Raw genomic sequence first — 14,036 nt, 5'->3', positions numbered from 1 at the left:
GTGATGAGGGGAGGGGGTCACTGAGCAGAAATACAGCGTGGATTTGAAACCCTCGGTAAACTCTGGAATACTTTGTAAACCGTTCTGCCCTGAACAAATGTGAGCCATTATTACAAAGGCCATGCTCTCTGAGGGAAGAGAGAGCAGAGATAGAGAAGGCTGGCCAGGCCCCGCTCCCTCATGAGGAGTCGGAGTGCTTGTGGATCCTGACATGTCCCCGTCCAATTTCTTGCTGGAATGGCTCCTGGCCCATCCAGATAATCCTTTATTCGCTGTTTACTCACTTGGCATCTCCCCTGAATTCTAAACCGTCTGCATCCAGCCGGCCTCTGCGGCCCCTGCCAGCACTCTCCTAGCTCACTCACGCATTATCTGTTTTTATTACAGTCAAGGTTGAAGAAGCTTGCTCGTGCTAAGCCCCTATTTTGAGCTACTCGTAACTTTCCAAAACAATTCCCCTCGGGCCTCCCCTTTGGCCAGCCTTGTTCCTGGGTGAGGCCGTAGGGGTTGTGGCTGCCTCCAGGCGGGTGGCCTTCTGAAGGATGCTCAGAGAGACTGCCCGGAGGGCATGGGGGTGGGGCCAAGGCCCAGCTTTCCTGGGAAATGAGTGCAGGGTTCTGTTCGTTCCTTCCTTTTTCTTTCTTCCTTCTACCTGCCCATCTCTTTTCTGTTTCCTATTGCAGGGGATGAGCTGCCCATTTTCAAGGTGGGTGGCCTGGAGGGGGGCTGTTTTTGGATGGAGGGGGAAAAAACATTCAGTATGACAGAGTCCTGGAGCTTTGCCTGGCAGTCTGGGGTTCAGAGTTTAGCTCATTGGTTTTCTCCCCACTGCTTTCTCCCCACCTCTGCCTTTTTCTGGCTTTTTTGTGTATGTAGGATCAGGAGGAGGAAGGGGAGTGGGATAGGCACCAAAAATGCCCCCCTCCCCATGCCCAAATCGCCCTGGGGCTGGTAGGCTCTGCACTTGTAAATTCCCTCCCACCTTCCCCCATTTCCATCTGCTCAGCATGCACGTGGAGGGGTGCTTCCTATGGAAACCTGTGGTGCCAGCTTTCACTGCTTTCCACCTTGAACGTCATCCTGCAGCCGCCAAAGGATGGGGGGAGGCGCTGGGGCACGATACGTCCTGGTGCAGAATCAGGCAGGAGGAGGCGGGATCAGGATGGGAACGCGCTGGCAGAGATAGCCTCAACCACCCCCAACATCACTCGCTTTATGTCCCGGATAGTGGTTGCACCCTAGTCAGCACCAGAGACAGGGCCTGGGCAAGTGCTTGGGCACCCCACCCACTTCCTCTACCTGCTCCTATTGGTCCAGCCCCAGGCTCCCAACCCCCAGCCTTTTCTGAGACCCTTAGGTGGGTTGAGCCTCTATCTACTGAGGGTGGAAGGAGCCCCCAGAAAGGTGTGTGTGCGAGAGAGGTCTTGGAGTAACTAGGGCCTCGCTCTCTTTGGTAAAACTCTTAGGGAAGTGGCAGCCTTGTCCCTGGCTGCTCTTTATTTTGTGTTCACTCGGTTTCTTTCTTCTCTTGCCCCTGTCTGTCCTCGGAGTGACTTGTTTCAAGGCTCTGCCTCCCTGGGATGGAACAGGAGTGAGAGCTGCAGGATTTGAGGTCTTACAGACTGGAGTCCAATCCTGGCTTTACGGCTCTTCTGCTGTGTGTCCTTGGGAAAGCATTTAACCCTTCTGAGCCTCAGTTTCCTTCTTTGTAAAATGAGCGTGAGAGTGTTTACCTGCAGAGGGGTGCTGAGGGCTGTGAACCTGATCCAGTGTTGCATTCCTTAGTTACTGTGATTAAGGCACCTAGTAAGGAAGGCAAGGGCCTGGGATCTGGGGGTGCTCGAAAGAGGGGAGCAGGCCAGGTTGGGAGGGTATGGAGGTGACAGGACAACTTTGGAAGGGCTGGATATGGGGAGTGTGTGTGTCACCATCTGAGTGTGAGAGAACAAGTGAATTCTAGGGGGAACAGCCGATGTGCACAGGTTTCCAGCATGTCCAGGAGCTTCTCCGTATCGTGTTCTGGGCTATGGGCTGTGGGAAACTCTGAACAATGGATAGATGGGATCTTACCTCATTGGCCCTGCTGGGGGGACAGGCCTACTGCCAAGAAAACTAGGTTGGACCCAGGGTCAGTTAATTCAAGTTTAGAGAAGGAAGAGGCTGCTGTGAGCCCTTGTCATCAGGGAGGGCTTCCTGAAAGATGTGGGCTCCCCTGGGGCCTTGAATAATTTCATGCACTTACTTATCCAACCTCTTGTATGTACTGGACCTTGGGCTACAGAGATGAGCGATCTGGAGTCTCAGTCCTCCAGATGCCCCCAGTGGGGGAAAGACATAGAAAGTACAAATTACTAACCTACAATGAAGAAATGCCACAGTTACAGGAGAAGCAGGAAGAAATGTGAGAGGGGATGTAGACCATCTTTGTCTAGGGATCTTGAGGGTGGAGAATAGAAGGAAGGGCATTCCAGGCAGAGGGAACAGCTTAGGCAAAGCCTCAAGTGTGCAAGAGGTTGGCCTTCTGGAAGGAAGGAGAAGAGTTAGGTGTGGCTTGGGCATGCTGTGTAGCATCTTCCAGAATGCTGTCCCCTCAGCTCTGAGGGAGGCAGCTGTAGCTGTGGCAAAGGACAGGCTCCAGTTGCCTTAGTTCCCCATGCTCCTTTCTTCCTCTGTGAAGTGGAAATACTGGTGCAAGGTGGTGGGGGATCTCACGAGATGGTACATATAATCTTCCTGGCACAGTCTCTGCCACAAACAGCATGTGCTCAGTTAATGTGGGCTATTATTTGGTCCTGACGGGACCCCAGCAGGGGACATCAGGGGTTATCATCATCATTTGAAGGTAAAGCCCTGAAGCCCAGAAAGGGCTTGCCTGGGGTGACTGACCAGGGGTAGAGGTGGGACTTGAATCCAGGTCATCTGCCTCCAAGTCTACTTCCTGTCCCACTGCTCTGCCTCGAAGGACAGACAGAATCTGAGTAGATAAATAACAGGCAGAGGGAAGACCCAAGGCCGGAGGAAGTGCATGAACGCCTAGAGACCGTGGATGGCAGGGTGGGCTGGGCATCTGCTTGTTGCCATGGGTATACATGCGTGTGTGTGTGAGTGTGAGCACGGGTGTCTGTGTAAGGGTGAGTCTCCATGGCTTGTGTGTGTGTGTCCATGCATATATGTATGTGAGTGTGAACACGAGTGTCCATGCAAGGGGTGCATCTCAGTGGAGTGTGTGTGTGAGCCATAGCTGTCTGTGTCTGTGGCCTGCGTGTGTGTACCTGCTCCGCCTCTGGCTCCCCTCCCATTCCCCTCTGGGCAGCTGGTGCACTTGCCCTCAGAAGTCCATTCCCTCTCCGGCAGCTCCCCGGGGCATCCCAGCAGCCAGCGGGCCTGTTTGATTCTGCTCATCCATAAATCATGACTTGCAGAGGAGATGAGAAGGAGTTGGGAGTGGGGGCAGAGCCCTGGCAGGGGACAGGGTCCGGTCTGCAGTTCATACCTGAAGCCCAGCCTGGCTTCCAGCTGCGGCCCCCCCCCCCCCCCTCCACCGCCGACACCCGCACGCCTCAGCCCTCCCTATTCCTTGCCATAGGCGTTCACTGGTGCTTACTCTTGGTCAAGCCTTGGGCCAGGTCCTGTGGCAGGGCTCAGGGGTGCACAGAATTGAGTAAGGCATGACCTCTGCTGTCCTTTGGGGAAAACTCGATGTGTATCTAGTTCAGTATTTCATTCAACACTCATTGAGTGCCAACTGCATGTCCCAGATGTCTCTAATACAGGGCACGACGTGGTGATGCCAGGATAATAGCCAGCATTTATTGCCTACTTATTCTGTGTCAGCCTCTGTGCTAAGCGTATTATACGCACTAATTCCTTTAAACCTCACAGTTGTCCTATGAGGCCTGTACTATTATTAGCCCTGGTTTACAGAAGGGGAAACCAAGGCACGCAGAAATTAGGTCACACGGCTTAGAAGAGTAGCAGTCAGAATTTGAGCCCAGAGAGTCTGGCTCCAGAGCCCTGGTACTTAATCGCTGCACCCTAAAAGAAGGGTGCAGGCACAGTGTGATGGGAGCTGGGGGCAGGAGATATTAATTCTCACTGGGGAGATTATGGAAGGCTTCCTAGAAGAGGTGCTTTTCATCTGGGTCTAGAAAAATCAAGAATTGTCAGGCAAAGATGGGCATGGAGGAAGAAGGGAGGGGTCATGGGGTGTGTGTGTGTGTGTGTGTGCATGTGTAAAAGAGAGAGGCTCTCAAACTCTGTCACTGCAGCCTCTCCCATCTCTTCCTCCCATCTTGTTTGGGAGACAAAAGAGATAACATATGCAAGCTTTGAACATTCATCAAATATTTACTGAGCCCCTCCCATGCGTCAGCCTGTCACAGAGGCTATCAGAATGAGCAAAGCAGATAAAGCCCCTGCTTTCATGGACCCTGTAGTCTGGTACACAGTAGGTACTTAATAATGGTAGCTTCTATTACTATCATTATTCCTGGAGGCTGGGATTCCTCTTGACTCATTCTTTCAACAAGCATTTATATAGCACCAGCTGTATGCCCAGCTCTGTCCTTGGTGCTGAGAAGACGATGGTGAACACAAGAGTGAGCCCTGCCCTCACAGAGCTGATGTCCTATAAGGGAAGACTCTGTATGGGCATCTTGTCCACCCTCAGAGGTGGGCCGCCTCCTCGGGCACACAGGCTTTATCCTGAGAGCCCCTTGGGGGTGGAGGGGTGGCATGGTCAGAAGCACAGGCTCTGGCCACAGGACTCTGCTCGATCCTTATTAATACTGGGCTCTAATCAGCTGACATGCCTGCCACAGGCCTGGGCAGAGGGGCAGTGACATGCCTGAGCCAACACCTCACTCCCAGGACACCCCTGGGATGGGACCCAGGAGGCCTGGCTCTCCTCGCTCCTGGCTCCTCCTGCCTCCCAGGTCTTGCGATGTCATCTGTCTGCCCTTGTCTGTGTCTCCCCCTGGGAACCCCGGATGTCTCCTCTGCCCCTGGATAGGTCGTGGAACTCAGCTCTGTCAAAAGGCTGACTACAGCTGCAATATTTTCTTTCCCCAATGTTAATATGCTGACGCTAAGGGGACTTGAAACCATGTATGTCATCAGAGGAAGGGTTAGGAGGGCCAGGATGGCTTTGCCTGGAGAAGACTGAGAGGGGACATGAAAGCTGTCGACAAGGATTTGGAGGCCTGTCATGCGGCAGAGGGAGCTGACTTGTTCCCGGCGGCTCTGGAGGGCAAGCTTAGGACCAGGGAGAAAGTTATAGGACGACAGATTCAGCTTGGCGCAAGGCACAGCAGCCCTCCCTAACGATGCCCATCCGTGGAGGGCCTGCCTGCCGCAGAAGTGGCTTCCTGTCACCAACCGGGCTGCCCGGGGCGGGAGGTGTGCGTTGATGGGGCCTGACTCCATGACTTCCAAGGTCCCTTCCAGCCCAAGACACTGTGACTCCATGCTCTGGGAATCATTTCCCTCTGGCTGGCAGGCAAGAATGTGCTTGTACCCCTGGATGGCAGCATCACGTGCTGGCCGAGGACAGCATGTCACTTGTTCACAGCACCAGTGCGATTTGCGATGGCAAGTGTTCGTGTCACCCTGGCTTTCAGGGCTGTCTCAGGGATGCTGGGGGGCCTGGGGGATCTTGGGGAAGAGGGGTCAGGCATCTGGAGGATGATGGCATCTACCCATGCTATGGGGGATCCCAGGGGTCCCACCGGTCCCAACTCTCCTTAGCCACACGTCCCTTCCTTCACGTGGAATTTTCTGCAAAAGCCCAGGATGAGAAACAGGGAAATAATGCTGCTTTGATGAAGAGGGCCTGAGAGACCACATCCTCATCTACTCAGCATCCACCTCTGTAGCCCCTGAGAAGTTCTTGGGAATCTTAGGGGTTCCACAGAGCACACAAAGCAGAGGGTAGACTCTGAGCCGGACCGCCTAGGTTTGAACACTGGTTTCACCACCTACTAGCTGAATGACCTAGGACAGGGTACCTGACCTCTCTAATCCTCATTTTCCCCATCTGTAAAATGGGGACAGTGAGTAAAATGCTCACCCCACTTGTTGTTGTGAGGACTAAGTTGTTACTCATGTGGGACCCCTAGAACACCTGCCCTTCATCAAAGCAGGGAATGGTCGGCTCTTGCACAGATGAAGGCACTGACATCAGAGAGGTTGAGCGCCTTACCCACGGCCACACAGCTGGCTAGTGGCCAGAATAGGGTCCCAGCCTAGTTCGCCTAGACTCCAAGCCCAGTGCTCCTTCTGCGTGCCCACAGAATGATAATTGCTTAGGATGGATGTTCCCTGGGTCTCTGGGGACCATTCAGAGTGTGCCCACTGGCTTCTGGGATCAATAGCCGCTGTCCTCAGGGGCTCTCCAGCCTACAGCAGGGGTGGAGGAGCAGTTTTTTGAGAAGGGCTGTGTTTGGCAAAGAGGGAACTCTGGGGAGGTGACCCCTTGGAGAACTGCCCCATGGCTAAGAGGTGCGTGGAGGAGAGGGCACGTGGAGAGGGTGGGCACTGGGGCAGAGGGGCCCACTTGGGCCTCCAACTCGCCCCCTCTAACACCCCCTCTGGTCCTGACCTACCCTGCTCCAAAACCTTCCATGGCCTACAGAACACAACAGGCCCCTCAGCCTGATAGACAAGCCCCTTCCCCATCAGGCCCAAGCTCATTCCCAGGCCCTCCGCGCCCCATAACCTGGTCTAGCTCCTCAAACAACATGCCTGACCCTTCCTCCCCCGCCTTGCCTTTGCTCTTGCTCTTCCCTCTGCCCAGAAAGTCCTATGTTCTCCTCAGCCCCATCTTCCGGACCACACCAAACATCACCTCCTCAGGGAAGCCTCCCCAGATTGCTCCCTAGTCCAGCTATCACCTCTTCATTTGTGCTCCCAGAGCCGTCTGTTTATGTCTGAGAGCAGACTAACACCGACAGCCCTAATAATAATCCTATCTATCTATTGAGTGCTAACAACAACCCCATAGGCTGGGTCATTATCATCTTCACTCTATAAAGGGGAAAATGGAGACACTGAGTAGTTAAGACACTTGTCCAAGGCCACACAGCTATTAAGAGGCAGAAGCTGTACTCACACTTGGGTCTTTTCTCGGGTATTTTGGAGTCTGAAGCCCCAGGCTGGGTGTCCTGCCACTTGCTAGTTCTGGGGCACTCGACATGCTAAGAAATAATTTGTGCCTGTCCCCTGTGCCTCAGGGTAGGTAGCAGTGGAAGAAAGCTCAGCCTAAGAATGGAATTTATTTTATTTAAAAACAAAGGAACAAAGGAAGGTGTGGGTCACCTGGTTTCTCAACCCACACGGCACCCCCAGCCCCTTCCAGTAGGCCAGGGCAGCTCCTGTGGGGAGCACCAGAGAAAGTGCAGGCCCCGTTCCTGGGAGGCACATTTGTCCATCTCTTAACCACAGGCCTGAGTCTTGGGGCCCTGGTGGTGTGCCCTGTGGCATTTTGGCCATCGCTCTCCCCACTCGTCTTGCCCCCCTCTCCCTCAGAAGTCTGGAGGTTAAAGATGGAGGCCTCCCATCTGGCCTGAGGACTTTGGCAAATGTGGCCCCTCCAGCTTTGCAGAGCTGTGCTCCTCTGCCCCGGGGAGGCAGGAGCAGGACGAGTTCCTTGGTGTCTGCAGGTTGGCCAGGGCAGAGCTCCTGGGTGCTGTGGGTCCTGAGGTTGACAATGAACTGGGTGCAGGAGCATCCTGGCGGCCGAGGCTGTGGACTCGGGATAGGAGGAAGCTCAGCTGGCCTGGCAGGTGGACAGGTGGAGGCCCGGCAAGGAGGGCCTTTTCCCACAGCTGGGAGGCTCGGGAAATTGGAGAGGGAGAGCTGGCACCCAAGTGATCCTAGGGAGAGCAGATAGCGAGCCAGCAAACCAGCAGCTAGCGAAACAGGGTGCTAGAGTGGTGGCAAGAGGGAGCCCCGGGGGCCCTGAGAGCTGGGGCCGGCCACTGAGCCCTCCTCCATGAGGCCCCAGGGCAGAGCAAGAGAGATCGCGATTGCAAAAGCTAAAACTGCAGGAACCAGGACCAGACAGAGATTGTCAACTCTTAATTACTGCCACCACTGGCACTGGAAAGCCCACGCAGGCTCCTCTGTAAATAAACAGCGGCTCCTTGACTTCAGGACGCATCCCGGTGCACACATATTTACAGAGCACGCGGGATCCACACCGTTCTCTCCCGGCTCACTCCCCCACATGATCATTTCTGGTCAAGTGTTGCCTTCCTTACGTTTGGCTTGGGCTCCTGTTGACAACCCACCTGTCCGAAAGGAGGGAGGAGATTTAATCCACAGTCACAGGAGGAGAAAAGTGAGTTGTTATGTGGCTCGTCCAAAGCCACAGAGGCAGCCAGTGGCAGGATTTGCACAGACGCCTGCGATTTTCCTCCCAGGACAGGTCTGTCGGGGTGCAGGACCCGGAGCTCTTGGAATGGAAACTGCAGGGTAGCTCCTGGGAGCATTTAGGACATTGCAAACACCGTAGGTGGGGCTGGAGCCCATGGGATGGGAGGCCCAGAAGCGAGCTCAGGGGCTAAGGGGTGGGAGGGTGGGGTGTACAGAGGACAGCTGGGTGGACATCCAGCCCAAGGACAGCTGAGCTAAAGGGGGCAAGGGCTGGTCAGGGGGTTCCAGAGATCCCCACTCTGATGACAAATGTGGCTGTTGAGTCTTGGCCAGACCCTCATGGGGCAGATCTGTTCAGAGGGACTGTAGAAATAATAATGACTGTTTGGGCAAATTTAGCTGGAGTTCTGGCTCAGAGTATGTGTGTGGCGCGTGAGTATGGAAGAGTGCTGGGCAGGAAGGCTGTGCAGAAGCCGTGGCTGTCTTAGAGGTACTTGAAGGGCCTGTGAGGCCTGGCTGGGCTAGGGGCACACTGGCCTCTCCCTTTGAGGGTGTCAAGTTTGGGGGATGGTGCGGATCCATGGACTCACACAGGGCCCATGCAGGGAGGGACTGGGAGAAACATCAACCTGCAAGATTCCCCCATTTTATAGATGAGAAAACTGAGGAGGAGAAGAGAAGGGCCTTCCCAAGCTCAGCCGGCAAGGCCGAACTGGGGGCTCAGAGCTCCCAGTGTGGGGGCCAGATGGAAGCAGTGGGATGGTTGTTCTAGGGGGCTCTGGGCTGAGGGAGGGTGGCTGGCCCTAGCCAATGAGGGTCTGACCTGTGCGTGTCCTCCCCAGGGGCACCCACCCGCGATGTCCTGCTGGTCTCTGCCATCATCACCGTCAGCCTTAGCGTCACTGTCGTCCTCTGCGGCCTCTGCCACTGGTGTCAGCGCAAACTGGTGAGGCTCCTGGGGGCCCCGGGGGCAGAGCCTGGCCCTGCACCCCGCCCCCCAGCCCCCCGACTATTACAGGCTCGTGAATGCTCTCAAGGGCGTGCGCAGATGACCCACCTGCCCGCGTTGTCAGGCACACTTCCGTGGAAATTCACACCGCACGCGTGCACGCACTCTGCTTGCCTGGGTGTTGGCCCCATATGTACACCCGGAGCCACACACCTAGGGACACATGGGTGGACAGACATAGGTCCCAGAGGCATTCGCATGCTCGCAACTACACGCACACACGCCCCACCTCCTGCAGAACGAACCGCAGGCACACGCGCGCAGAAGGAATCACAGAATCGCCACCCCTGCAAGCCCGGCCGCGCGCCCCCGCCCCTCTGCCCGCCCCCGCCCCCAGGGCTGGGCGTGGCCGAGCCGGGTCTCCCAGCCAATGAGGAGGCGCCGCCCGCCCCGCCCCACCCCCAGCGCCTACACATCCATCGTGGTCTCCGGGTTTGTACAAGCACAAACGGCTTCTTTTCATTTTTAACGAGGGCTGGGGAATTAACGAGCAGGATTAGGCCATTAATAAGTAACGAGACCGTCAGGAGGGACATTCGTCACCCGAGGGCGCGGGGAGGGGAGCTGGGCTGAGCCGCCCTCCCGCCCCGCCCGCAGCTCCGCGGAGCCCCTGCTCATCCCGGTCCTGCCGCCGCAGCCCAGAAGTGCGGCGGGGACTTTGGGGGCAGCCCCAAAGGTGGGCTTGGAGAAGTCCCAAGTGTGGGGCCTTTCCCGGGGTTAGGTGAAGAAGGGTCCCTGGCAGGCTCTTTCCATCCCCCAGATTGAGAACGGTGGGAGTGGGGGCAGGGTGCCACACCTGGGAGCTCCATTCTCTCCCTGCCCAGCCACAGAGGGACCTTCAGGACAAGGGGGGAGGGCTGTGGCCGTCAGCACTGGGTAGGTGGGGGCTTCATGCCTCGGTCCTATGGAAGAGAAAGGACAGAGACCCCTGGGGAGGACCCGAGAAGCCCATAACCCGGCATGCCTCCTTCAGGAAAGGCAAACTCAGGAATTGGAAGCATGACACTCCATCCTGGGCTATTCAGCTTCAGGCCAGCTCTGGCCCACGTGCAAGTGGGAGTGTGTGCTAGTGTGTGTGTGAGCCGGACGGCTCCTTACACGCAGGTGTGTGGAGCCAGGCTGGCTGCCCTGCATTGTTCCTGGATCTCCGGTGTCTGTGTCTGTCTCAGAATTTCAGGGGCGGTGGAGGAGGGGGCTTGGCCACGTGCCTATGTGTGCCAGTGTCCTCAGAGGCCATGGGAGTGGCTGAGCACGCACTGCAGCCCTGTGCATCTTGTCGCAGGGCCCGTTCAGCTGTCTATTTGTATTTGAAGGCAGGGGAAGGTTGTATGAGAGGGCGCTGCTGGTGACCTTGAGTTGGGGGTCTTTTGTGCTGAGTGTGTGGACTTGGAGGGTATGGGGGCAATGTGTCTGTGTCTCTTGGCCCCTGCACGGTGGGATGTCAATCATCGCATCAGATCCCCGTGTGAGCTGGTGCTTGTGTCTGCCCCACTGTCCTGGCCTCCCCTGGTAAGTGCTGCAGTGTGTGTGTGTGTGTGTGTGTGTGTGTGTGTGTGTGGTGAGAGCCTCACCCCCGCCCCCACTCACCTGGGGACAAGAGTTCAAAGATGACAGCTTTTGAGTCAGATAGGGGGCTGTCCTCGAAGGAAGTGCCTTGAGCAGCTGAGACATACAGAACCTTCCAGGGCCCCAGCCCCTCCTCCCAGCCTCCAGCCAGGAGCTTCCCCAGGGGTCCAGACCACAGCCTGTCCCTCTCCATTTCCTCCTCTGAGCTTCTGAGACAATGTTACTTTGCCCAGCCCCTCCTAACTCTGCCACTCCCCTCCTCCCCCGACCCACCCCCACCCTCAGGTTCCAGAGGCCAGGGAGCTCCTTGCCCAGGCTATCTCTGTGGTCCGTGGAAGGGGCTTTAAGACGCCCCCTGCACAGCTGCTGGGCTCTCCTTGCCCGCCTGTCCCCTTAGCAGCAGTGATGTGCTACCTGACAGCCCAGATCCCGTTTCCAAACATTAATAACTTCTTTAATCTCCAGCTGGCTTTTTCCGGATCAGCCTGGCCAACCCCCTCCCTGATAGGCAGGCTGTTGGTTTGGGGCTCCTTTGGGGCTGCCTGATGTCTCCTGGACCCCGCCTGGGGTTCCTCTTGTTGCCCCTTTATCTCCCCCCTGGCCCCCAAATCAAGTCCTGCCCCAGTCCCTGCCCCCTAGCACCCCAGGCTGGCTGCAGAGTGATAGTTGCAGCCAGAGGGGGAGGCTCTGGGAGCTGTGGAAGGAAGAGGGGCAGGCAGAAGCTCCCAGAAAGCCCTCGGTAAACTAGGTGCTGGGTCTTGGGGAAGGGGCCGCTGAGCAGCCTGGGAGGAGGGTGCTGACCCGGGTCATGTCCCCTCCCAAGAGGAGAAAGCAAGAGGAGAGGGGGTGAGGGGTGGGGATGGGGCCCCCCCTGCCTGCCCTGCTGCCTGAAGTGCTGCAGAACAGGGAGGGTGGGATCCTGCCAGAGGCGCCTGTCCAAGAAGGGCCCTTGGCCACCTGGAGCGTCTGCAGACCCCCAGTCTTCCCAGTCAGAACTGGGTAATGATGGCAGGGATCAGAGATGGAGCTGAGAAGGCAGCTGTTGTGGACCCTGAGGACGCAGCAGCCCTCCTTTTTAGCTCTTCAAGTTCTGGCTCAGAGGCAGCAGCCCAGCTGGACCCGAGGGCGGGCAGGGCGCTAGAGGGACTCTTGCAGTGGTGGGTTTTTGAGAACTGCTGGGTGCCAGGTTCCACACCAAGGACCAGACAGTCCCTGCCATTTCGGGCTCCGTTCCTAGGGGTGGGAGCTGAAGTAAGAAAGGAGAGACTAATATCTGTGATGAGAATTTTGAAGGATGAAGGACCTGGGGCTCATCTGGTGACACAACACCATTTGAGAAAGGAGGCCATGGAGGGCAAGGGACTTGACTAGGGTGACATGGGGAATGTGGGGCACTGCTGGGACCAGGAGCCTGGCACCCCTGAGAGGTGGGGCCACTGGAGGTGGAATGAGGGCCCTGCCCCAACCCTCCACACCCTCCGGGGGAGCTCCGCTGCCACGGCCGGTCTCCCTAAACAGGCAGCTCCCATGCAGCGAAGGGGCTGCAGCTGGCGGGAGCGTCGGGGAACGCGGCTGTGCGGCTTTTATTTTGTCTAGGGAAGATGGAATAATTGACTGTTGTGGCTATGGTGTTGGTGTGCATGACGGGATGTTGGGGAAACGTACGCGTGTGCGTGTGTGTGTGTGTCCCTTCCCACTGGGCTGGGCAGGGGCAAGCCAGTGCCCAGCGGAGAATGGGCTGTGGGGCCAGCCCTGGGCCAGGCGCAGGTCCGTGGCCCATGGGTGCGCGTGAGGACGTTTGGTGGCAGCCAGGAATGTTAATGGTGCCAGGCTCTGCATGAGCTAAATTTAGAAACCCAAACCGAGAAGGTGAATGGTGCTCACCTTCCCGGCAGCAGGCCCCATTGCCTCTGTATGTCCCCTAGCCGGGGACCTGCTGTACCCACCTCCTCCTGCCCTGCCCCTCCCCCACCTCATGCTGGTGTGGGGAACTCTGGGCAGCTGCCCCCGCCTCAGAGTCAGTGGGCAGCCTCCCTTTCTAAGGCTGCCTTCCTATAGGAGGGTGCTCAGACCCAGCCCTGCCTCCCAGCCCCAGGGCAGGAGGACCCCAGGGAGCCCCCAGACAGTGATGGACACAGCCCCAGACAGGACCGGGCATGGGGCCCTCTCCTCGCCCCCGCCCCTCGTGTCACTGGCCGCTGCCAATCTTGCCCTGCAGGATGCCACCCCCACCATCTGGGGGCGGTGACGTGGCCAGCGTGACGTGGCCAGGCTCCTGAGAGCTGTCTGCTCATGGCAGAGGGAGATGTGTTTCTGGGAGCCGGGCCAGAGCCCCAGGAGACAGGTGGAAAGGAGGGGCCCCATCCCTGGGGGTCAGGGATGAGGTGCAGGTCGGGGTGAGCCCCATGGGTGTGCGTGAGGGAGCCGATATCCATAGGGCTGGTACCCCACAGGGGTGAAATCTTCACATGTTGGCCCCAGACCTTGTTGCCAAGCCTGGGCTCCCATCTACTCCTGTCCTCCGGGCTGGTTCTGGGGAGGCAGGGAGGGTGCAGCCATGTCTTCTGGGAGTGACCCTGGCGCTGTCTCCACAGGGCAAACGCTACAAGAACTCCTTGGAGACCGTGGGCACGCCAGACTCAGGGCGTGGGCGCAGTGAAAAGAAGGCCATCAAGTAGGTGCCAGGCTTCAAGTTTGGGGTGGGGACACGCAAGCCGCCCAAGTGGGAGGAGCCCCTTGGCCGCACACATATTCAGGTTCCCCCTTACTCTCAGCACCTCAGGGGGCCTCCAGGGCTCCACCTTTTCTGCCAGTGCCCTCCAGATCCTCACGACGTTCCGGGACCCCCAGTCCCCTTTTCCGGCTGCTCTCACTCCCAGCACTGTCTTTCTCCACCCTGGTCGCTGACTCCTCCATCCAACCCGCATATCACACACACTGTTTCCAGCCCCTGGGCTGGGGAGCCGCTCTCCAGGGGGCTCAAGCTCTTTTTCTCAGACCCCACCAATGTTCTGAGGGTGACCTGGAAGGGGGGGCAGACCCCCGTGCAGAGCTACTCAGAGGATGGGGAGCGATGGGGAGAGACTCT

At 57.5% G+C, this 14,036-nt stretch overlaps 1 protein-coding gene across 12 annotated transcripts in view; it reads left to right on the top strand.

Moving 5' to 3' along the window:
* Positions 1–14,036, top strand: part of SYT7 (synaptotagmin 7) — a 67,127-nt gene that overhangs the window by 20,780 nt on the left and 32,311 nt on the right. For all 12 annotated transcript variants that reach the window (XM_070228806.1, XM_070228801.1, XM_023654165.2 and 9 more), the window contains exons 2-3: positions 9,216–9,319; positions 13,543–13,622. In XM_070228806.1, coding sequence (XP_070084907.1) covers positions 9,216–9,319; positions 13,543–13,622 — 184 coding nt within the window. The remainder of the gene's footprint in view (positions 1–9,215; positions 9,320–13,542; positions 13,623–14,036) is intronic.

This window comes from Equus caballus, chromosome 12, assembly GCF_041296265.1.
Source record: "Equus caballus isolate H_3958 breed thoroughbred chromosome 12, TB-T2T, whole genome shotgun sequence".
Taxonomy (NCBI): Eukaryota; Metazoa; Chordata; class Mammalia; order Perissodactyla; family Equidae; genus Equus; species Equus caballus.
Note: the sequence above shows the minus strand (reverse complement) of the source record. Positions and strands in the feature narration are given on the sequence as shown.